Source organism: Cygnus atratus, chromosome 7 (genome assembly GCF_013377495.2).
Source record: "Cygnus atratus isolate AKBS03 ecotype Queensland, Australia chromosome 7, CAtr_DNAZoo_HiC_assembly, whole genome shotgun sequence".
Lineage (NCBI taxonomy): Eukaryota > Metazoa > Chordata > Aves > Anseriformes > Anatidae > Cygnus > Cygnus atratus.
The window spans coordinates 33,535,603-33,560,731 of record NC_066368.1 but is presented as its reverse complement, the minus strand read 5'-3'; the positions used below and the strand labels follow the sequence as shown (position 1 = coordinate 33,560,731).

The 25,129-nt window shown below is 37.2% G+C and overlaps 1 protein-coding gene across 2 annotated transcripts; it reads left to right on the top strand.

Moving 5' to 3' along the window:
• Nucleotides 1-1,685: 1,685 nt before the first annotated feature.
• BMS1 (BMS1 ribosome biogenesis factor) lies at nucleotides 1,686-24,268 on the top strand. 2 transcript variants are annotated; one of them, XM_035552656.2, is made up of 23 exons: nucleotides 1,686-1,817; nucleotides 2,141-2,367; nucleotides 2,760-2,950; nucleotides 4,498-4,577; nucleotides 5,730-5,918; nucleotides 6,416-6,558; nucleotides 7,745-7,866; nucleotides 8,517-8,713; nucleotides 9,408-9,544; nucleotides 10,107-10,900; nucleotides 11,733-11,834; nucleotides 12,973-13,130; nucleotides 13,680-13,761; nucleotides 14,762-14,835; nucleotides 15,834-16,016; nucleotides 17,607-17,795; nucleotides 18,406-18,586; nucleotides 19,090-19,148; nucleotides 20,148-20,270; nucleotides 21,273-21,420; nucleotides 22,359-22,534; nucleotides 22,899-23,060; nucleotides 23,755-24,268. In XM_035552656.2, exons 2-23 carry the CDS (start codon nucleotides 2,192-2,194, stop codon nucleotides 23,989-23,991), a joined length of 3,903 nt encoding a protein of 1,300 aa, XP_035408549.1. In that variant the 5' UTR covers nucleotides 1,686-1,817; nucleotides 2,141-2,191; the 3' UTR covers nucleotides 23,992-24,268. The 2 variants fall into 2 exon arrangements, with proteins under 2 accessions (XP_035408549.1, XP_035408465.1); XM_035552572.2 differs by having other exon boundaries at nucleotides 1,687-1,817; nucleotides 14,759-14,835.
• The last annotated feature ends 861 nt before the right edge of the window (nucleotides 24,269-25,129 follow it).

The following is a 25,129-nucleotide window of genomic DNA, read 5'->3' as shown; positions in this document are numbered from 1 at the left end:
CAAAACATGAAGGGAGATACCCAGGAACTGCTTCAGCCCCATCATATGGGCAGCAGCTGCTGGAGACAGTAAATGACTATGACCCTCATTGGCTGGGTATAAGAAATGAAATTTGGGGGAACGGCTTAGACTCACTGTTTGAGAATGAGCAAAATGGGGAGCAAGGGCCTAAAAGTTATCTTTTTGCTTTGGGTGGCCAGAGTTCAACCTGTCAGTTGGGTCACACATGAAACTGTGACAGCGAGTCTGCCCGATGAAAGATGAGTGATTTTTGTTCGATTAGCAGTGCCATCTAAATTGGCTTGAGGTTTTGCAGGTCAAAGGGTGGAGTGCTTGCTGTGAGATGTATGTGCTGTCTGGAAGGGAAAGAGATAAAACAATTAGCAAGGTATACAAGAGAGTAACTTGCTGAATGTGTGCTGCTGCCCCTTCCCAGCCCCGTTCTGCTGGGATTGCCACCAAGCTGCTTGCAGAGGAATTCCTGCATGCATTTGGCTTTTGGTAGCTTCCTTAACCTGTAATGTACAGATTGATCTTCACAAATACATCCATACTGAAGACTTAGTCATCCAGCGTTCAGACTGTGTTGGATTAATTCTGCCAGGAGGCTTGAGGCTATGGAATTGGGTTTGTAGCCTTGCTGTACAAGGTTTTCTTTTTACCTGGGTCTGAATTCACTTTCTTTAACTTAAGAACTTCTAGAAAACAGACTTTATTTACAGCCTCCAGTGGAGAAGGCATTTACACAAAACGGGTATGCGCATGGCAAGAGCAATCTGGGTGGTGGCAGGGAATGGCTCACGGGGTGTATTTGAGTTTTAGGTGTGCTCCTGATAAAGGACACTCATGGCCTTCTCCTAGATACTTAATGTATAGTGTTTTCATTTAAAAATGACCAAATTTGTAGCCTTCTAAAAGGCCATATTTTTTGTGGTGTCCCACTGTATAATTTTTTCAAATTGTATGATTGTTATTATTTTAAAGGAATGGTGTTAATTTAATTTACAAAAAAAAAGTCATTTTCTCTTTACCAAAGGAAGGCTTTCTACCAGGGTGATAATGAACTTGTGGAACTGCAGTCACAGAAAAATGTAATTGTGTTCCTTCTTCGCACTTCATGCAGTGGGCCTGTTGTTAGACTCGTTGAGCTCTATGGCTGTCTGGAAGACCACTGTAATCATAAAAAATATTCTGATGAAATTAATGGGATGGGTTTATAGCTCTGGAGGGCTTCTGTGGTTGTGCTGAAGCATTATCAGGCCTAGGGTGTTGAAAACTATACAGGCAAATCTTTTTTTTTTTTTGTACAAGTGTACCTAGATTTTAACACATATGCTGTTAACTCCTTTTTTATAGAACAAAATAAATATAATAAAATGAAACTTAAACACAGGCTGTTATTTTATGAATAAAATTGCTATCTCTGTGAAGAAGCTGTTTAGTGAATGTGTACACAAGAAGCCCGGACTATTCGTTCTGATTTATGTCAGTAGTTTAGAATCGACTTCTTCACGGCCATGGCTAACTTTTCTGCCTTGACCTGAAGAACCGGAGCCCTCTCCTGTCCCGTGGAAGAGCCACAGCTTCATCCAGTCGTTCTAAGGCCCTCTGAACACACAAAACCCCACCGACACAAAGGGCCGGAACAACAGGCTTGCCCCTGTCCTCCGGGCCGACAGGTCTACCCGCCTCCCCGCCCGCCCTACGGTGCGACGGCGAAAGGGTTCCGCTGGCAACCCGGAACGGCGGTCGCAGCCGCTGTTTTCGGGGGAGAAGGGAACCGGCAGCGCGGCGCTGGGAGCGGAGGCAGGGGGCAGGTGGGTGCCGCGCTCCCCGGGCGGCCCCGGGCACCGGGCGGGTGGGGGCGGCCCGGCCCGGCCTGGTGCTGCCCGTGAGCGGCCCCGGCCGCCCCGAGGCCCGCGGCCTGCTGGGCGCGGAGGAGGCCGGGCCCGGCCCAGCCCTGCGGTGGCCGCGCGGTGCCAGGCAGCCCCGGGAGCGCCGAGGCCGGTGGTGGCCGCGGGTGGCCGGGTGGGACGGGAGGCGGCCGGCGCCTGGAGCGGGTCCCACAGGGTGCTGGTGTGGTCGCGGGTGCGCGGTGTTACACGTGGGCTAATGGCTTCGCTTCCTGTGCCGCACACAGGAGCCGTCTGCCTGCTGCTGGCTGGCTGTGGGCTGCTGCTGAACGAGTAAGATGGAGGAGAAGGAGAAGAAGAAGCACCGTGCAAAGCACAGTGGACCGAAGGCGGAGAAGAAAAGGAAACGTTACCTCAATGATCTAGGAATAGGGGAAGAGGAGGATGCTCGGAAAAGAAACCCCAAAGCCTTCACGGTCCAGTCCGCAGTGCGGATGGCCAGAACTTTCCATAGGTAAGGAACAGGGATATATATATATGTTATGCAACGTGCAGAGTCAGGCGGCTGAATAGACGTTGGCCGGGGTTTCTTTGCTCCTTTGTGGAGAAATGCACATAGTGTAACTTTCCCTGGCATGCTTATGAAGCTTTCATCATTTACAAGGTTGTGTTGTAACTTACACATGTCACCAGTGTAGTGCTTTCTGTGTCTGTGTTATGTGCTGCAGGTATGCTATTCTTAATGGAAAGAACAAAATCTGTGTAGCTCTTTAGATTGTTGGAGTTCCACATAGATGTTAGCATCCAGGCACGTGTTGAAACTTCATGTTTGGATTTTTGCATCTGCTGAAGATTTTCAAAAAGAAATGTTACTGAATTGTACGTTTTTCTTCTGTTTGTTTTCAGAACTCAGGATTTGAAGACTAAAAAACATCACATCCCTGTGGTTGACCGTACTCCTTTGGAGCCACCTCCTGTGGCGGTGGTTGTTGTTGGCCCTCCCAAGGTTGGAAAGAGCACCTTAATAAAATGTCTCATTAAGAACTTCACAAGGCAAAAATTGGTTGAAATCCGGGGTCCTGTTACTATTGTTTCAGGTGAGAACAAAGATAAAAGAAATAGAAATGCTTATTTTACACTCCTTAGTTGTCTTTCTTTTAGAGCTAGGATGTGTTCACATTCTCATAATTCTTGGTCACGTTGAAGAAATCATTTGGGTGTGTTATCAGGCATACTTCTTAACAGTGACAGAATAGTGAGACTAGGGCTTTTCCCCTTCTAAACTTGTTCTTTCCACCCTGCTGGGATCCCAGTTCTGTTTTTTCTTTCCGGCCTTTTGTCTGTTTTTTCCATCCCCAAATATTTTTCCTAGTTCTTGTTTTCTATTGGGTTCTCTTTTCCCTCTTGAACTGTTTTTCTCTAGCTTTATCTTACCATCTACATGCGTTTCTCATTCTTTAAGGTTCCCCGTCTTATAGTCCCATCTTTGTTTACCTTTCTTTCTTAGACCAAGAGTTAATTTGCTTAGCCATTTCTAGTTATGTTTCTCCATCTCACCCCCTAGTCATTTCCGTTTCTTTTTTGTGAAATTTTCAGTCCCAATTTCCACTTGGCCTAGCCTGTTCTTTTCTTTACTTTTCTTGCATATTACCAGTTGGATCACTGAGGTCCTAGGAGAAGCATCTCAGTGAAAGAATTTTTAAGGGAGATCTTGCTTGGACCCAGACAGCGGTGTTTGGTGTAGGTAGACTCCACAGATTTAAATTAATAAATCTGTGCAGCATTGGAACAGGCGGCCCGGGGAAGTGGTTGGGTCACCATCCCTGGAGGCCTTCAAGAAGGATGTAGATGTTGAACTCCATAGCATGGTTTAGCGGTGGAATTGTCAGTACTAGGTTAAAGGCAGGACTAGATGATTTTAGAGATCTTTTCTAACGTGAGTCATTCTATGATTCCGTGATCTGCTATTTGCAAGGAATAATTGACAAATATGGAAAAGGGAAAAATGGGTTAAATTGGATTTCTTGGTTGGTCTACTGGGGTGCAGGGACTGAACTTTGATAACTTTAGACAGTAGTTATTTAAAGTTGTCATTCTTGTTGTCTAAAGTTTCATTAGACAACTCCGGTTAGTCAGGTCAAATTAACTCCGGGTACTTTCTTCTAATTGAGGTGCATGTTAAGAAATCTTTTTTACCCTCTACTTTTTTTTTTTTTTTTTTAATCTGCATCAGGGTGTATTTTTCCTGGTAATATCAAAAGGACAAAAAGTATCTGTAAAATAAAGACCTTGGTACTAACTCTGGGTTACTAGGGATAAGCAGAGGTTTTCTTCAAAGTAGAAAAACAACAACAAAAACAACCTTTTTTGCCGTTAGCATTGTTTTTGGAAAAGGCAGGACAACTTCTTTGAAACCATGTACTCAACCTGGTAATTTTAAACCAAAAGGTTAAAATTTAGCAGAAATAAAAGCATTTGTTAACAGGCACTTGTACAATCTCACATATTTGTCAGTCTATATGCTAGAGAAGAATGTGAGTCCCAGTTACTATTTAGGAACTTGAGTATAAATTGAAAAGCAAGATGTGGAGTAATTAATTTGCTTTCTGTTTCAGTTTTTGGTTCTTCTTAATCTTGTTTTCAGGTAAAAAACGCAGGCTAACTATTATTGAATGTGGATGTGACATTAACACAATGATTGACCTGGCTAAAGTTGCTGATTTGGTAAGTTAACAATAGATGGTCATTTTTATTATAATTCATATTGAAAGTACTTCTTTTGACTAGACTGCACCAAAAGTGTTTTCTTTGGTGCAATCTGATGTCTGTCTTTGAAGGCTGCTGTGCAGCCATGTGGTTGATTTCAGTGAAATGCGATCACCTTTGTAACTTTTAGTTACAAGTTATTAAGTCTATTTGTATTGAGGACCTGACGCACAGTCCATGTATCTATGTAGAATTTTATTTTGTGTACATTTAGTGTTCATAGCCGATTAGGGCTTGAGATCCTTAGCTAGATATTGACCGAATTCAAGTACATGCAATAGTCCAGATACTGTTCTATCTGCATGTTTTCTACTCGAGGAAGTGAGAAGTATTAAAAAAATTTGCAAAAATTTGTCAGTAAGTAGATGTGACATGTTTAAGATGCTGAATGCACACAGTGACACTGAGAATCTATTTGGGCTTATTGTTAGGAGGCTGAGATTACATAATAACTTGCCAACCTTTTTCATCAGTTGCCATGCATTTTAAGTTCTTCATTGCTGAGGACCTAACATGGCTTTGCTTCCATTTTCATGCTACTTTGGGTGCCAGTTTCCTGTGTCAGTGTATTTGAGTGATGCACAGCAGTATTGCAGTGTGTGAAGAAAGCTTGTTTGTCTTGCTTTACCAAAACACTCTGCCTTAGAGGCCTTAGTGAATCTAAGACAAATAAATCCAAAGCTGAGGGCATTTATTAATTTTATCAGGCATTCCTGCAAATATTGGAGGGTGCTCAATTTTTCATTTTTAAAATTTGCCAAGTAAACACTTGTTTGAGCATTAGTATAATAGTGTATATTATTGTATTCATAGGGCAGCTGTGTTCTTCAATAGTTCTATTCGAGAGAGTGTGCAAATGAGATCTGTGCAAAGATTTGGTTGACTGGAAAAGCAGATTTTATTTCCTAAACTGAACTACTGAAGTAGTTAAGATGCATAGTGTAATTAAAAATACCAAGTTGATTTTCAGGTTGTATGAAAATAAATAACAAAACTTTTGCAAGATTTTGGTTCTGAAGAAGCTTATGACTTCAAAGGCTTGGTCTTTGAAATTAGCTCATACAGGCGTCATGGTGGTCTTCTAGTGAAATGATGATCTTGTGTCTTCAGGTTCTGATGCTCATTGATGCCAGCTTTGGATTTGAGATGGAAACATTTGAATTCCTGAACATTTGTCAGGTACATGGCTTTCCGAAAATCATGGGAATTCTTACCCACTTGGATACGTTCAAGAACAACAAACAATTAAAGAAGATAAAAAAAAAGTTAAAGCACAGATTCTGGACTGAAGTATATCCGGTATGACATCCAACATTCATTTTCTGTGTATTTTGCATTAAATTAGGCTGAATTAAGAATAAGGCAATGCTTAAATTATGGCACTGTTAAAATCTCTTTAATAATACTCTAAATGGAAAATTTTGATATTATATCAAATAATGTGATCCTCTATTTACTGAAATACTTGGATAATTATGCTGTGTCCCAAGCTACTAAATGTGTTGTACTAGTAAAAAGGTCTGTTACACAGGTATTAAGCAAGGGGGATATGCTTGTTCAATTTAGGAGACAAATTGAACCTTTGCACCTTTTTTTTTTTTCACTGTGAATTGTTTTCTCCTAAGATTTAAGAGGCAGTTTTCATGTTGAAATAAGCTAATTAGTTTGATCTTTTGGAATCCATTTTAAATTGCAATTTATGTTTATGACTTACAAATTAGAATTCCATTAGCTTTTTCAGTTTTGCAGGTATTAAAATGATATTTAATGTTTTTGTGTCTTTTTAATGTGTTTAGGGTGCTAAGCTGTTCTATCTGTCTGGGATGGTTCATGGAGAATATCAAAAGCAGGAAATTCACAACTTAGGGCGTTTTATCTCCGTTATGAAATTCCGACCTCTTACGTGGCAAACGTCTCACCCCTATGTTCTTGTGGACAGGTGTGTGCTTTTCTCTGATCTTCAGTCTCAGCATAGAAAACACCTTTGCAGTTAAAAAGGCTATATTATTAGAGCCAGTCAGCTTTATGTGTGTAATGGATATTTAGTAATTATCTTGATGGCTTGGGGGAAATTAAAACACACTTTTAAGTTTGTGTCCGTGAGTTCAGCCATTCATTTTCTGCTTGAATTGGATCATGTTGCCTGGCCTTTGGTATATAGTAAATCCTGTTGAAACCCAGGAAGAAAAAATAATTAAAGGATCCTCCTTGTTTATGATTATATTAAATCTCTGTAGAAAAGTAAAAGCGCTCTAGCAGTTTAACAAGGGCTCGTGAATTAGTTCACGTGCAACATGAAAGTGATCTTGATGATGGCTGTACTTACCTGAGAAATTACCTCTCCTTTCATGTTTTATTGTCAGAATGCTTACAGTTATGATTAAACTCTTACAAGGAACTAGAACAGTTTCTTCCAAAGCTGAAATTATTTAGAAAAAAATATTACAGAAGTAGGTAAGCATCATGCAAAGTCCTGTGAAATGCATAAAGCAAAGACATGGAAAAAGAGAAAAAAATATTGCGTAGTCTTTGTCACATTGTTTTAGGTTACTCTAACTGTTAAAATTACTTTGGTTTCTGGCTGGGTTTTAAGTTCACCTGCAGGTTTTAAGTTCACCTGCAGTGTCCCTTCCTTGGCTGTTTTTGTTCCCTCCTTTGTGCAGTGTAGAAAGCAGCAGTGGTAGCAGTTTCCATCTCATCTGCCTGAAATCAGTCTATCTTTTCCTCTGCCTGTCCCTATGGTATTTTTTTGTGTTGCTCAGTGACGTTATTAAGGAAAAGAAGGTACTACATGGCTGAAGGGAATATATCTTTCAGATTCTTATGGTGGTAACCCGTTTTCCCTCTACTAGCAAAATTGATTTGAGGAGTGTTGTGTGTGGAAAGCTATAAATAATGATTAAAATGTTAAGCAAGAGGTATATGTTTAGGGAAATGTCAGTATGTCTTCTGGAAATATGTTGTTGGACATGATGCAACTTTTAAAATAAAATTGTAAAATATTTTTAATTTTTTTTTCCTTCATGATATTTGTCTTATACCAGTTTGGTTTTTAGAGTTTGCAAAGCATGACTTATTGGTGCCACGGTTCTATTCTCTTAATTTTTTTTGTAAATGTTGAGTAGAATGGAAGATTTGACAAACCCAGAGGATGTCCGAATCAATCCCAAATGTGACAGGAAGGTATCAGTTTACGGCTACTTAAGAGGAGCACACCTAAAAAATAAAAGCCAAATTCATATGCCAGGTAATTTATCAGATTCTTAAAACTGTATTTGTGCTGATCTGTGTAGCTGATGTTATTTTTATTGTGAATTTATTTGCATCTTTAAGCAGTACGTTGTAAAATTTTTCACCTTTCTATGCTCTTGGAAATTATTTTTTATAATAACATTTCTGTAGAAATATATCCTTGTAAATAGTTTGGCTTTTAATTCTGCAGTTTTCTTATAGTGTTAATATTAGCAGCATCTGAAGATCTTCAGTGGTGTTTCTCTTTAAAAGATGCGTGTGGTGTAAAATAGCTGTAGTAGTGAAAATGAAATTTGGCTTATGTAAAATTTCTCATACTCATTGAATAAATTCAATATTTAAGTGCATGATTTAAATGCTTAAATTCGGAGATACTTTAATACTAAATTTGCAATCCTATTCAGAAAAAGTGAGTTAGTAGTTTTCTTATTAAAAACAGACGCAAAATTTTTCAATATTCCAGTGAACATATGTAAGCTTGTCTAAGTTCAGTGGTAAACAGAAGAATCAGATATTTGATACAAAGCTTGCTGTTGACAAATTACTGAATGCTGTAATATATCTTTACCTCCTTGTGATGAATTGTACACATTTTAGAATTAAAACTTTGTGAAAGCCTTATTGCTTTGTTGTCTGTCACTCCAGGTGTAGGGGACTTTACCGTGAGTGATGTGAGTTTCCTGCCAGACCCCTGTGCTCTACCTGAACGACAGAAGAAGCGTTCATTAAGTGAGAAAGATAAGCTAATCTATGCCCCTCTCTCAGGAGTGGGGGGTATCGTGTATGATAAAGATGCAGTGTATATTGACCTTGGTGGAAGCCATGCTCATGAAAACGAAGAGGTAAAGGAATGTTGTTGATATGAATTCTCCTTTCTTACAGAATGTAGTTTTCACCTTTAGAGTCAAAATTAAGTGCTTAATAATAAGCTTCTTAAAAAGAAAAAAAAAAACTATATATTGGTTAACTTCTTTTTCTACTCTAGTGATTTTTCTTTGTAAAATATTGTGCAAAATATTTGAAAGATCAATTACTAATAAGTAACTGAAGTTAGTTTTGGAAACTTTCAAAACATTGACTTAAGATTTATGGAAGCTCTTCGTGCTGGGGTATTATTATTCTTGCTTTGTAAAGTAGGGTACTTGCAGGAAAGCACTTATAGGATTTGACTGGTCAAAGGGAGAGTTGGCATATATTTGCATATGAAACAATTGACTTCAGCTGTTTTCCTCTGTATTCTTCTAAAGGTCGATAGTACATAAGATGGCTTATATTTACCGTATATATTTATGGCTTATATTTACCGTAGTGGTTACATAATGTGAAGGAGGCCGTCTTTCATTTTTCATGGGTTAATATTACATGCATTCTTGAAAGAGGTGAGACCTTGCTACGCTGAGAAAATGTTTATTGAAAATGCTTCAGAATTTTTTTCTTTACAAATGCCTATTTCTACTGTTTTAGGCAGATTAATGACTTCATTTGGTGTTTGTTTATTCATCCTCATTTAAATGTAAAACAATGTTTGTTTTCCAGGAGGACGTGAGACCAAATCATGAACTAGTTCAGAGCCTCATCTCCACTCATTCAGCGATTGATGTTAAGATGGCATCAAGCAAGGTTTCTCTCTTCATGGACTCTAGACCGTTAGGTTCAGAAGACGTCGGACAAGAGTAAGTTTTGAATTTTGAGTAGTGTTTGAACATTAAAGAGTCTCTGGTTTTATGTTTTAACTTACAAAAAATTCTTAATAGAGCACAATTAGTAGAATGGCTCATTGCTTATTTCTTCTTCTTCTAAGACTTTTCATGCCAAGTACATATTTTGAGAAATAATTGGTGTTAAGAAAGTTTTGCAAGCAGTATAATTCTGCCATCCAGAAATTCCTTGCTGATACAGTCTTAAGAAGTTCAACCCTGCTTTTCGTCAGAGCTTTGGAGTATGGTAGTCATAATCTTTAGTGAAATTCTTTGTATAACCCGTTTTCATTCAATGGCAAATTAAGAAATTTCTTAGAATTCTGTATGCCTATAATGTAGTGTGTATTCTTGAACCAAGAGGCTTACCATACTTAAATAAGTCTGTTGCCTTTCTAGTGTTTTCTATAACCTCCCTCTGTTTTTTATATTCCTCCTACAAAAAGGCTTTAAAATATTAACATGAAGCTTAATTGTTTCACTAAAATTTCCTTGCACTTCACTCTCTTCCCCCCAAATGTGATCTTTGAAAAAACAGGTTTGTGATGCCAAAAGAAGAGAGGCAGATTGATATGAAGACTGGAAGAGTACGTCGGAAGGCATTATTTGATGAAGAAGAGAAGAAAGAAAATGATGATGCAGTTAGTGATGAGGAAGACGACCAAGAAGAAGAAGCCATGTCTGAGGATGGAAGTGATGGTGACGATGAAGATGCGGAGGAAGAAAGTGACGAAGGGGAAGAGATGGCTCTTGGGAGTGCTAAGCGCCTGAAAACAGAGGTGGCTAAAGAAGAGTCCATGAGTGAACTGCCAGCATTTGCAGATAGTGAGGACGATCTTGAGATGAGTTCTGAAGAAGAAGGAAGAACTGCACCTGAAGAAAATGAGATGGAGGAAGATGATGACGATGAGCAAGGCACATGCAGGAATGAAAGCTCAGATAGCGAATTCGAGGCTGTAAGCAAAGGAGTTGCTGACTCTGAAAAATATGAAATAGCTAGTGAAGATAGGGAAACAAGATCGCAACTGTCAGCTCGCAGTCTGAAAAAGAAAACAGTGCTCACTACAGATTCAGGAAATTGCACAGCAGAAGAGGCATCAGAATCTGAGGTTGAATCCCTTGATGAGGGAGATGACGAAGAACAATCACATGATGAACTAGAAGCTGAAGTGTCAAATCAGAAACAATTTCAGCACACTTGGATAAAGAAAGCTGATAGTCCTAGACAGAATAAACTTGAAGCTGTAGAAGCTGAAGATGATGATATTGAAAATCTACTGAGAGAGGAAGAGGAGTATGAAGAAAAAACAGATTTTTCTGCTGACACTGCAGGTAGACTGCGCATGTTAAATTTTTCTAATGCAGATTTTTTTATTGGGTTCCTGGTAAAGGATATTGTAATGAGTAAATATTATATGTATTGGAGAGGCAGCAATGTATTGAGTGGCCAACTTCAAGTTTGGAAACATCAGATTATTTGTTGTTAAGCCTTTGATTTGCAGTGTAGTAAGCAGGTCTCAGGTTTCCTTGCTTAAAAATGGAGGTGATTCGTTTTATAAAATCCAATGTTTCTATATACGTTTCTTCTTTTCTTTAATCTTTCTGGATATGTGTGTAAAATAAATTAAGATGCTCTATTACATTTAGAAAAAATAAACCATTCTTGGGGGAATATTACTAAAATGTTTTAACCATTGACCTGAGCATTTGAATATGTTGCCCCGAGAGGCTGCAGAATTTCCATTCTCAGAGATATTCAAAAGCTGTTTGGGTGGTCCTGGGTAACCTGCTCTAGGTGACCTTACTTGAGTAGGGAGGCTGGACAAGATAACTTCCAGAGGTCCCTTCTAGCCTCAACCATTTTGTGACTCTTTGGACAGGAAAAGTATCATCATGAAAGTAGTCAAATTTGTTATTATTGCTAATAATCTCTTACACTTTTGTCCTTCTACAACTAGCATTCATCAGGAGAAAAAAAAAAAAGATAAAACCTGTTAGCCACAACTTACGTTTCTGTGTATATATGAAGTATGAAAAAAAAGATAAACTGGGTTGTGTTTACGTTTCTTAAGCCTGTGGCGGCTATGTCCTTATTTAAATTATTTATGTAGTTCCTAAGTTTTGCCATTTTTTGGGGATGGAATGTGCATTTTTTCCTTTTCAGGTGCACTGAAGTGGAAAGAGGACCTCACACAGAAGGCAGCTCAGGCCTTTCTAAGACAGCAACAGTCAACCCCTAATCTTCGTAAACTTGTATATGGAACAGGTACAGATTTGTCTGGAAACTTGTACTATCTTAATATATACTAGGCTTTTAGCTGCTACCCAGTTCCTAAGTCTAAATCTTGGAGCACTTTTAGAGGGAGGCTTGAGAGGAGTTAATTGAGTTTCTTAATCGGCAATACTAATTTTCACTGATAATTTTAATAAAGACAGTTTTTACTTTTCCAATAAAAATATTTTGAGCTCATTTGGCAGACTACTGGGTTGTTACTCATCTTTTACGGAATAACTATTTTCCCCAAGACATCAAAATGTTAGTCCTTTCTATAATTGTATAGTAGTTATTACACAGATCCATTATGGTGATTGATGCCTTTCATAAAGGCGTGTCTTTTCATTGGCTGTTTTCAGTAATTTCTGTCTCACAGTGACGGAGAGTGGAATATTCTTTTAGACATGTCTTAGTATTATCATGCCTGAGATAAGGGTGTTTGTCAAGGAAAAACAATAAATAAGCCAGCTGACTTAAAAAGAAGATAAAATAGTTTTTTATACAATTTGTCCTATGTAATTCACAACTTTTCCAGTAGTTGTCTGAACGTACAAAATAGAATACAGTAAGAATTTGGCTTCTGTAAACCTCTCACAGGGCAGGAATGGAAAGATTTACTGACAGATTGTCAAGTCCAGTATCCTTGATTTAAAGACTAGCTTAGTGTTGCTTTTACTGCCAGATCATTTTGGTATTGTTTCTAGTCATGGTATTGAGAGAACACTGTTTACTTATTGGGTATTATTTTTGGTGATGATTCCCGTTATGCAAATAGAACTAGATTTCAGGTTGTTCAAGTAAGTACATGAAATTTGTGAAGTAAATTATGTTTCAATATGGAACAACTGCACAACTGAAGCAGAGTATGGTCACAGCATATAGTTGTCTTCCTGGCTGTTGCTTACCTGACTTGTTCCTTGTTTATGTATTAGTTCAACTCTTACACTGGATCAGAACCATGACTTTTTCTTCAGTCTTTGATATTTTTGATATAAGGTGCTTTTAGCTTGCTTTTTTTTTTCCCCTCAAACTACTGCAAGTGTTGTGAAACAAGATGGAAAAGAGGTGGTTGACAAATGGAAGCCACGGACTGTGGAGGATGTAATCACTGTCTGTATGTTTCATGTAGCTGTTGAGGACGATGAACATGAAAGTGAGGATGCAGGTGATGAACTTGGAGGTTTGTTTCAAGTCAGACGTCCAGACAAAGAATCCAAAGAGAAGGCTAATGCTCTTGACTGCTCCAAATTTCTGATAGAAAAGCCTCAGGACTGGGACTTAGAAGAGGTAATGCACTTAGATAATTATTTTTGCAAATCTTATAATGGTTATGTCTTGGGTATGTCTTCAAAAGCGCTACTAAGTTGTTATGGAGGAGTGACATTGAAACAAACCTATGCAAGGGACAATGAGTGTCATACATTGTGCTACTTACGGTCATTAGATGTATTTACTAGCTAACAGGTTTCAAAGTCTGTTCTCACTTGAATGGAAAGCTAGGTAGAATAAGATAGTTTAATGTTTGCGTCTCAACTATCTGATGGATCATAGTTTTCTGTTTACATAAAAAACAAAACAAAACAAAAAAACAGGGGAATCATGAGGGAAAATATGATGTGTAAAGACATTTGGGCAAGATTTGAGGTGGTTTCTCATTCCTGCTTTCAGCTGAGGCATTATGTAGTTTTGGTAATGATGTCTTGATACGAAGCTGTGTGTGAGAATATCAGATTATCTTTAAGCTGGGAAGATGGTTGAGGAGAGGCTAATGAATTAGAGAACCTTTGTGTTGTTGACCTGGATAGTTAAAGCCTGTTATCAACACTTATTTTGCAGGTTATGAGCAGTATTAAAGACTGCTTTGTTACAGGAAAGTGGGAAGATGATAAAGATGCTGCCAAGTTGTTGGAGGAAGATGGTATGTGTAAGACTTCTAAAAATAGCTAATGGATAAAGGAGTTGTAAAAAAAACAAAACAAAAAAAAACAAAAAAACAACAAAAAAAACTTCACAGTTATGCATTTAGAATGTTTTGCACTAGTTATATATTGAAATTTTCTTCAAACTGTAATATAAAGTATTATAGAGATGTGAATATATTTAAATGTTGTTGTAAAAATGTGCAAGTAGTACACTTTGAAAATTTGCTCTCTGAAAAAGAGGCTGCATATTTTAAATTAGGAAATGAGGTCCTTATTTAACACTTGATCATACCAACTTCACATTGTTTATATTATTTTAGCTACTTGTTATCTATGTTTTATTGCTTTGGATAGTCTGGGTAGAAATAAACAGAAATTCTCTTATATGGAAAGACAAACTGATCGCTTGCATTTGGCTCAAAAGTGAGATCTATCTTGAGATTTTTTTAAGATTATTTTTTGTTTGTGGTTTTATAAATGTTTGGAAAAACTTAAAAAAAAAAAATATTAGTAATATGTCTATACTGTTTCTGCAGATTGAGGTTTGACAGTTTTAGGAGTTTTTTAAACTTAAAAATTGTCCGCTATATTTATTTATCTATTTATTTATTTTAATTAAGAAGCTCAATTGTTCTGCTAGGTGCCTTGAGTCATTTAGAGTATTAACTAAGAGCATTCCTGTTATATGCAGTTAATTTTGTGAGGCAGCGTCTATGTGTTCATTTAGAATGATTAAGCTTTATTTATGTATTTGAACATAAAGTATAGGTATCAAAAGGTAAAAGGAGTATTCAGTGGAGTTCAGCTGAGAATATAGAGAATATAGAGAATAGAGAAGACAACATATTTCTAAAACTGTTGATGGGAAGGAAATACGTTTGGGCTGAAACAAATCTACAAAGTAATTCTAAGTACAACACTGAAAGTATGAGAAATTCTATGGAACAATATAACAGGTTAGGTGTCAGATGTCATGGTTATTTCTTGTTGCAGAAGAACTGTATGGAGATTTTGAAGATCTTGAAACAGGTGTTGTGCACAAAGGAAAGCCTACTGCTGAAGGAGATGAGGTATGACCTGTGTTTCTGTATTCTGGAGCAACATATATATGTATATGTGAGTTTCTGATCAACTAGTAGGCAACCTGTGCAATACATTTCATTTTTGTGACTTGAAAGAAATGAATAGGAACAAGGAAGAAAAGATAAGTGACTCTGCAACCTATAAAAATATCATATATTTTGAGATTCAAAGATTCAACCTTATTTGTTGTTTAAAATTAATTGATTAATTAAGTCATCTCACTATTTAACAATAGATGTCAGGCTTAATCAAGAGTTGGAGGATCTGAAGTCATATGAGAAATATTTTTAAAGCGAGTGTTATCACAACTGTTCATACCGTGTCATCTGATGTGGAAGATTATAGAGCTCTGTTTAAACACAACAAACAATGGAAACTTAGATTCCTTACATCTGTATAAAAGAGACTGGTGGACGTACTTTTCTGCTGTGACTTGGATGTCTCCCGAGAACAGAGCTGTAGTCATCTGTGACAATATAGATTGAAAAATCAAAAAAATTTTTAGACTGAACAACTTGATGTCTTTACAACAGGTATAAAATTAAGGGTAACGTCATCATTTTGACAGCGTTCAAATGGTTTGTGAACAAGCTTGCTCCTCTCTGGCCTCTAGAGTGCTTCCCTCGGAGCAGTATTAGTCAATGCTATCAACAATTTTTTTTTCCTCTTCTACTACACGTGCTTGTTTTAGATGTAGAATAACAGGCCAATTTCAGGGTCTGTTCCCTGACATTAAAATAAATGTTAAGTCAAGAACCCTTTTAGTGAAAAGGGATATGATAAGATTATGGAATGTTTTGGTCATAGCTGAAGTCACATGTTCTTTTATGAGTAACTTAGAAAATATTTCCATTTTAGGTAGAAATGAATAAGTCAATCATTTGCATTGTGAAAAAATATTTCTTAATTTGTATTAAAAATGTTGGTCAGAATGGCTTGTTTTCAGTCAACACTTTTACATGTTTGCTAAATTATCTTTGATCAGTCTGAAAATGAGGAAGAGGGCAATGATGGAAAAAAGTCCAAACCAGAAGCTGAGGAAGAAGAAAAGAAAAAGGAGCGGCTGGACAAGAAACGGAAACTGAAAGAAATGTTTGATGCAGAGTATGATGAAGGGGATGCCACGTACTTTGATGATCTTAAAGAAGAAATGCATAAACAGGCCCAGGTACAAGCTGTGTTAACTTGTCAATTTATCTGACTGTATGTTTTCAGAAATGCCACACAGAGTTTGCCTGAAGGTCTTTGCTGGGGACACACATGACAAACCAAACAAATGAAAGTTCAATTTAAATTGAGTTATTTAGTTAACTATATTCTAAATTACTGAATAGATAAAGTTTACGTGACATATGTTGGCCTATTTAGAAGTTTTTAACAATAATCCATTTGTCACTTAGTAGTGGAACGAGTATGGCAGGTCTTAAAAAATAAACCAAACAACGACAAAAATGAGAGAGGAGTTGTGATGCCCTTCTCTCCCCAGAAGAAGCTTTTTATGTGGAAGGAAGTAAAAATCCTTCTCATATTAACATGCATCAAATATTTGCCTGGTATTGTTTTGGTGTGGTTTTTGCGGTGTTGAAAATAGATGAGTAAGTTTTGCATGGTGGTCTTCTCATCAAACTGTCAAGCTATTTTGAGAAAAATTGTTGATGATGATGCTCTATACATGTAGTATGAGTCTTGAGGGTAACTATTCACAATTTGGTACTGATTTTGTTCCAGGCCTTGTTTCTAGATAAAATCCTCTGAACTTAAAGGTGGCTCGGAAGAACATTGTCTTACATTCCTAATAATTTCACTGTCTTCCCTTCTGACAAAATCTTGCCTCAGATAGTCATTAAACTAATTGTTACCCTCTTGTATTAGCCTGTGTCATAAATGATCATGGTATACTGACATACTTACTAAGAACACTTAAAGAGTTAACAAGTAATTCCAATAAAATTATATGAAATAATTTACAATTGTTTCACTAGAGGTCTTTTTAAGAAATACATACCTGCAGTTGGCTGTGCTCCTACTGCAGGATGGAAGGGCAAGTATCTCAAACTGGGGATGTGCGAAGACTTCAAAAAAAAAAAAAAAAAACTTGGGCCACAAGATTTGTGCCGTATCTTAGTACCTTGAAAAATGAAATTGCTAATTAGTTTGCTTGAACATGGCATCTTACATTGCAAGATCACTGAACATCAGGAGCTAAAGTAGGATGGTAAAGCTTTTCTTATTCACAAGGATATCTTATTAAATATTTACACAATATCTGTGTTTACATGGCACAGAAGAGCTTTAAAAGACCCATTTGAGGATACAGAGTGTCCGAGGACACAAATATTTTTAAGCTGCTGAGTAAGATAGGAGCCCTGTCCCCTTATAAGCAGCACCTACAGATTCAGGATGTTATCTTTAAAAGGTAATGGGGTTCCTAAATCAAAACTGTACTTTTGACAGTTGTACCTTTAAAATCCAAAGTCACCCTTATGAAAGGTGTATCAGAAGTGACTCAGTCATGTGCTTCTCTTGGGCGCTGTCTTTCAAGTAGACTAACAGGCCCACTTGGGATTTCAAATTGGAAGGATTTCATGGTGGCAGAGAGGATTCATGGTTCTGAATAAAAAGTCATAAAACCTATTAGATCTTTCAGGAGAGATTTATATAAAACTTAGCATGTTTTAAATAGAACCGGCACCTCATGAACAAGTTGTTAATACTTGAGTTTTGTAAAACACGTGGTGACTTTCTCTTTGACACATAGCTTAATCGAGCTGAATTTGAAGATCAAGACGATGAGACCAGAGTGCAGTATGAGGGCTTTCGGCCTGGGATGTATGTTCGAATAGAGATTGAGAATGTCCCATGTGAATTTGTCCTGAATTTTGACCCTCATTATCCTATTATCCTGGGAGGTTTAGGCAACAGTGAAGGAAATGTTGGATATGTACAGGTATGTAGCCAAAGCTGTGAGTACATTTTCTTTCAGTACAGATGTGCTTTATTGTGTTTGGAGTTGCTTTTTATTTTCTGTTTCTTAAGGATGTAGTAATCAGACAGAAGTATTTTGTTTTAATCTCTTGAATAGTGGAATTGCTTTTGATACAATTAACTCTATGATAGCAGACGCTGGAGTTTCACAGGCTTAGATAGATAACGGGAAGAAAAATGTTACTGTTATTTAACGTTCATAATAGGGTTCTGCAGATAGGTCTCAGGACTAAGGTACAGTAATTGAGATCACTAAATCATAGGCATGATTTGTACTCTGAGGTTCATGTTCTATCAACAGGTGGCTAGAGAAAAGTTACTAGTTTATATTTTTGTTTTGTTTGTTGTAATATACGAATGCAAACATGGTTTTGAAGTAAGTGAAATACTGATTAGCTTTATCTTTCCAGTCAACCTAGCATTAATGAGTGTTCAAGGATAAAAGCTTTCTGAGTAAGAAAATTCTAGTGTAGATGGAAGCTGCTTTCAATCATTCCTGAAAATTAAGGCTTGACTTTCCAAATCAGTGTCATTATCTTGTTATAACATTGTTCATCTTTTCTTCTACTTAGTTGCGCCTGAAGAAGCACCGATGGTATAAGAAGATTCTTAAGACACGTGATCCTTTAATTCTGTCATTAGGGTGGAGGCGATTTCAGACTATCCCGATGTTCTACATTGAAGATCACAATGGGCGTCACAGACTTCTAAAGTACACACCGCAACATATGCATTGTGGAGCAACTTTTTGGGGTGAGGGCATTATGGAGCTACTGTCTTGAATTACTTACATCCTGTAAAGCTTGAGAATTTTGTAAAGATTTCAAACAAACACAGCTGGGAACTTTGGGGATCAAAGATCTTTAAGAAGTTGTGTTCCCTGTGGAATATAAAATAACAAAAAATGTATGGTAAAACAGGCAGTTGCTAAAAGAGAAAGAAGGGAGGTGGATTATTTGTATTGTATCAAGGAGGAACCTGATTTGTTTGGCTGTGTGCAGAGAGAAGGCGAGCACTTGCACACACATGGGCTGGACATACAAATGCTTCCATATGAAAGTAAATTTGTGCACAAATAATTGCTTTAACTTTAGTGGGGCTGGTTATTTGAGTAATGGATTGAATATTTTATTTAACCTGTCCTTGGTTGTATTTGTTGAGATTATTCTGGTGTTTCTAAGCTTTTTGATCTTTAAATAGAAGCTGTATGTTGTATAATAAAGCTCTTCATGCTTTTTTATTTAATTTTCTTGTAGGGCCAATCACTCCTCAGGGGACAGGATTTTTAGCAGTTCAGTCTGTCAGTGGCACAACGGTAGGTCTGTTACAACAAAGTGTCAATTTCCATAGGATTTATATTTTTATAATAAATGGATTCAGGGAGGAAGATTTACGTGTTGTAAAACAGTGATGTTGTAGGACCTTAGCAGGTGGGTGGACTCATCTTTTGAAAGATGTATTGTGATGAGACAGGAAGTTAGACTGAGGCTTTTTTTTTCCCTACAACAATTTTTATCTGCTATACTGAAAATGATAAATGCTGTTTTACTGTTTTCCATGGAAGGGTTTATGCCTACTTGTTTTTCAGGTACTCAGTATTTAGATAATTTTAAAAACCTTTTTAAATTAAGAGATTCTGATATTTCTGTTGAAAAAGTTTGTCCTTGATGTGATTTTGCTGTATCTCATTAGGGTTTTTATGAGTATTTGAATTCTTGTAAATAATGTTCAAGCAGTATTGATCAAATATGATCTTTTTTTGCATATGTTACCCGTATAGAGATCAATGTTTACAGACAGCATACAAAAGTTTTTTGAGTGGCGTTGTAATAAGGGTAACAGTAGTGATTATCTCTTTCTTAAATACACCTTGTATAAGTCCTGTTGCGCAGACATTGTGTTACGAGTATTAGAAGGTTATTCTCATCATGTGTCTACAACATAATAGTGATTTACAGCAGTGCATGACTCTTTTCCTTTGAGATTTTGAGCAAGATTCTGTTTTACAGGGAAAAAAAAAGAGAGATAACAAGGACTTCCAGGTTGCTTCCAAGATAATTAGAATGGAAGCTCTGAGAATCTCATTAGTGAATGGCAGGAATGTTGTGTCAGCGGTATCTTAACTAGTCTGTATGAAGTTAGCTTGTATTTGTCATCCTGAGCTATTCCTGTAAATGTTATAAATTCTGAATTCAAAACTCTAAAAAGCAATGTACTTGTATCAATGAAATTGTTTCTTCACTATTTAGTAAATATATGTATTGCTATGTGATAAATGCAGTTCAGCCATGTCTTTTATCTCTGTGTGTTTCAGCCTGATTTCCGGATAGCTGCTACAGGAGTTGTGCTTGATTTAGACAAATCCATAACTGTTGTGAAGAAATTAAAGCTAACTGGCTTTCCATTCAAAATTTACAAGAACACTTCTTTTATTAAGGTATGTATGTACTATAAAACTATTCACCAGTGTTAGGAAGGAGTGCAACTTGGGCATACGTTCATCTGTCTTTCCTGAGGCAGAAGTTCTCCATAATCATTGCACAGTGTCTCTAAAAGTACTAGACAACAAATATCAATTATTATTGTTAACCAGACAAGATTTCTGGAACAGTCACCTGGCTGACACTCGGTGTGGGTTTTGTTGTTGTTTTGTTTTGTTCTTTTTAGTTTATTTTTACTTCTTCCTCAAACCCACTGGTTAGCTTGCTGTAGTGGTAGACAACTCTGGAGAATGTGAACCTATCCACAGTGTCATTCAAGCAGCTTGATCCCACTGAATTTCAGCTCTGGGGTCAAGAATGGCTTCTAGCAGTACTTTAGGACTTCACAACTACAGTTACAAAAACGTTTGGGGCAGAAAATGTTGCAGAAGTGAATTTTGACTGACCCTCCAGCTCTCATTAGTTAGGCTCTGAGGAAGAAATTAGGTTATTCTGCATTTAGGGCATTAAGCAACTAAGGACTGATTCTAACAGCCAAGCACTCAAGTATTTGCATTAAGCATACACAGAATTTTCCTGGATTTCCCTGTGGTTTATGCAAGGAGAAGCACAAGTCTTGCAGAGCTGTATTAGTCTCACAGCTAGCAAGTTGAGGCAGCTTACTGGCTTTTAAGGTTTGCTATTTTCCAGCAAATCACTTTCAGAAAGAGAACTGGAAAGATTCTCTCAAGTATGCTCAGTTTTAGAGTTTTAAATGTATGTATTTAATGCTAAAAACATTGCCTCTGATGTATGGCTCCAAGGAGATGACTTCTAGTAAATTGAAGTCAGTTTAGTAGGTTTTTGGTATGCTCAGTACTTGTGGTATAAAGACAGTACTCTGTTCTTCCTGTTTCTTCATCAGATGCTTGTAAGGATTACTTCTGTTTTTGTGGCCTACGTAGGTCACAGAAATAAACTTAGCATCTTGAATAATGGTGGGTAATTCACGCTTTCAGGGAATGTTTAACTCTCAGTTGGAAGTGGCTAAATTTGAAGGTGCAGCAATTCGTACTGTGAGTGGTATCCGAGGACAGATCAAAAAGGCCCTCCGAGCTCCAGCAGGTGCTTTTAGAGCAACATTTGAAGACAAGTTGCTGATGAGCGGTAAGTTGTACTTTCCATGTAAGATTGATAAGGGGCTGTTATCACACGACTTTCATCCTGCTTCACAGATTGAAATGCAGCGTCTCAGTCTCTGGAATCTGATAATTGAGATGTGAATTCACAAAGCATGAAATCTGCTGAGATGCAGAATAAAGTAAAAAAAGAAGTACGTTTATGTTGGATTTCTTTCAGTTAAACTTGGAAGTCTTACAGTATACAGATGAAAAGGTTTGTCTTGGAGATTTATTTCTCTGAGTGTTTTGAAGTGTTTTACACAGTATGGTTGGTATGCTTTCCTCCATGAATGTGAATTATATTTAGTGGTGCAAATGCTAGAAGGATGTTTTTTTTTTCTCTGAGAAATTCAGTGTGTGGCATTGTAACTGGTTAATTTTTTTTTCCCCTAATGTTTTGGGGAAATTAAGCAGGGAATAGGGGTTAGTGATCTCCTGTGTTTGCTGAGTGTCACTGTGATGTTGAGAACGTGAGTTTGTGTTTATCTAGGTTTATATGACTTCTGTTGTCCTAAACACAGTGAAATTATGGACAGTACAAAAACAAAAGCAGTTTAGTTCTTTTATAAAAAATAAGCAGAGGTTAGGCAAATCCTTTTTATTGGTCGTAGTACAGGCAGAGATAGACTTATGAACTCTTGTGCTAGTTTCTTAATTGAATAGGAATAAGTAGGGTTGTATTCAGCTGGCTGCTCTTCAGGAATATACAGTCTTCATGACTTAATGGCATTTTGCGGAATCCAGGTGTACAAATAATTACATTGTTTCTGCCTAAATTTGAAGAGATTTGGTATAGGTGCCAAATACAATACTAGCATGTGGTCTAGATGTTAGTTATATGTTCTGTTCAGATAATATTTTCTTAAAATATGGATGTGATGAACTATGTTGTCAGAGCCAAGTGATATTTTGATTTTCTTTCAGATATTGTCTTTGTGAGGACTTGGTATCCTGTTTCTATCCCGAAATTTTATAACCCTGTAACATCCTTGCTGAAGCCAGCGGGTGAGAAAGATAGTTGGAGAGGAATGAAGACAACAGGTCAGCTGAGGCACGAGCGAGGCATCAAATTGAAACAAAACAAAGATTCCCTCTATAAGGTATATTTGATACATGTTTTTTTTTTTTTTTTTTTTAAGCCAGTGATCACAGTCCAGTCTGCACTCTGGCTTAGGCCTGTGCAAACTGAGACCAGGGTAAACACATATATGCATATGTATGAACATGTGATTTAATGTTTTTATGCACAGTACACACAGAAGTGAAGCAGTGGAAAGCAAATTGTTTCTTATCAGTGAGAGTTTATAAAGTAATCTGGATGGTAAAGTAGGAGTGAAGTTTTCATTCACAGTTTGGTGCTAGAGTGTGGAGAACTTTTCTTTTTTTTCCCCTGAATGTTGGAAAATAAAATGAAAGCTTCTTAGGGTCACGCATCTTACATATGTTCTATATCCATTCTTTTAGCCTATTGTGAGGGAGAAAAGGCATTTCAATAAGCTCCATATTCCTAAAGCACTGCAGAAAGCACTGCCATTTAAGAACAAGCCTAAGAACCTTGAGAAGAAAGGCAAGACTCCAAAAGACCAGTGGAGACCAGCTGTTATCAGGGAGCCTCATGAAAAGAAGGTAATTATCACCTATTCTGAAACAAGGATTCCCTACTGGTAAATGTGTTGCTTAGACCATTTCTAACTATTGTTTTCACATTTGAATGTATTGCTAGTGCTAAAGATACCTATGCTCCTAGTGAAAACTTACCACTGCAATTTTTGTTTGTTTGGCGCATGGTACGTAAATAGAAATGGCTCTGAGTGGATAGTGTCTGTTTATTAAGCTGTTTCCCCTGAAACTTGAATATGACTTCTGTCCTTGTCATAGTATTTTCAAGGTATTTCGGTTGGATATAGTGCTCTCATAGTAGGAGTGACTTAAACTGATAGTTACAGTATTTAATTTGTCTTGTCATTATTATGTGTTATTAACCAAGATGGGACTTGAAGCAAATACTCTACTTCAGAAACTGAGAATTGCAGAGTGGTTTCACAGGCAAGAAGATCTGAACTTCAGTTTGTGTTTTATAGTAGCAGTTAAGCACAGCCTTGTAGATAGTATCAAACCAAAATCAGAGTACACAAAAATTATATCTTTGATTAACTTCCCAACAAGATGGATTAAATTAAACTTCAGACATTAGGGAACAGGTGCAAAAATTGTTAGGAATTTGCCCTGAATCTCTGATTCATTATATGGTTGTCAGCTGCAGTTCAACTGTTTCTTGCTCCAAAACTGAACTTTCTATTAATTTTTTTTTCTGTTTTAGATATCGGCCTTACTCAACGCTTTGAGTACAGTGAATAACTACAAGATAAAGAAAGCCAGAGTAAAACATCGACAGCAGGTTAAAGAATATCTTAAAGTTAAGCAGAAGGAGGAGGAACAAAAATTGAAGAGGCAAAAGGAGGCTAAGAAGAAAATTTATCGAATACTGGGACAAAGGGAGAAAAAAATGCAGAAGTCAAGCTTGAAAGGATCTAGTGAGGGAGAGAAGGATGTGTAAAACTTCATCAGAGTTCAGGGCAAATGGAAATAATACAGTAGTTGTGCAATTTTCTATCGAAGAAACCAAGGCATTGGACTACACTAAATGTGATTTTAAGAGACGAAAAAATGCAAATATGACCTCTTTCAATTTATTGAACACATTTGCAAATGTATGTAAATAAGATGTAGAAGTATGGATTGTGATTTTTCTACATTATATCCTGGAGGACTTTGTATTTCAGTATATTTTATCCATACTGCAAATCTGTCCAGCTAATAAAGTATTTTATTGCCAGTTACTGAGTATTCTTTCCTTGTAAGTGTTTTGTCTTAGATCTAGTGGACTGCTGTGGAAGAAGGAACTCCAGTGGATGTCCCTGAATGTGTTTCTGCGTTGGCATTACTGTGGGCTGTTGCCTCAATTTTGCCGTTGGCATGTCTTCCACTAAAAGGCACGAAGATCACCTGTTACTGGGCATGAGTTTTGCATTCTCTAGGTTTGCTGCACTAGCAGATGCCACTAGAGTAGCTTACTCTTTTGTTGTTTAAATCACCTGTTCGTGCATGAAGGCATCTCAGATTTTTCTGCTTCTCTCTAGATCTGGAACAAATCTTCAGAATAGAGTTTCATCCAGATCTTCCGTTACTTGAGCTGTTTTGGCATGCTGAGACTGCCAGTAGACCCCTCAGTAAGTGCAACTTTCTGGACAAGCAGTGTTAGATACTTTCTGAATGCTGGTAACTACTGAGTGATTTTCTGTGAGGTAGGCACAGACAGTGTAATTTGCTTCCTTTGGGAATGCCTTATCATGTCTGGCCAGCTTGGTTTGATGGTGTGGAGTTAAACTTTCTTAAGATAAGTGAAGTAGTAGCAGGTAGTTTCAATTCTGTTAAATTAACTAATGGTTGAAATCTTTTTCAGCATGATAGGCTTTGAACAATCTTTGGGAGAGGAGAGGGTTTTATTTTTGTTACACCACATATGCCATCAAATAGTTACTGTTATATACCTATTTTTAATACTTCATCCTCAAAGAGGCAGTAGTTCAGATAAAAATCAGTAATTTCTTGGTCTCTTTCCTGAATGATTTCACTCTTTATCGTCAAGCCAAAATTCATTATTATTATTACACTGTGGTAATATTTGCTATCTC

Coding starts and splice junctions, on each gene's coding strand:
- BMS1 (XM_035552572.2), top strand. CDS start 2,192: ATGGAGGAGAAGGAGAAGAAGAAGCACCGTGCAAAGCACAGTGGACCG. Junction 10,901..11,732: donor TTTTTCTGCTGACACTGCAG/GTAGACTGCGCA, acceptor TTTCCTTTTCAG/GTGCACTGAAGTGGAAAGAG. Junction 22,535..22,898: donor ACAAAGATTCCCTCTATAAG/GTATATTTGATA, acceptor CCATTCTTTTAG/CCTATTGTGAGGGAGAAAAG.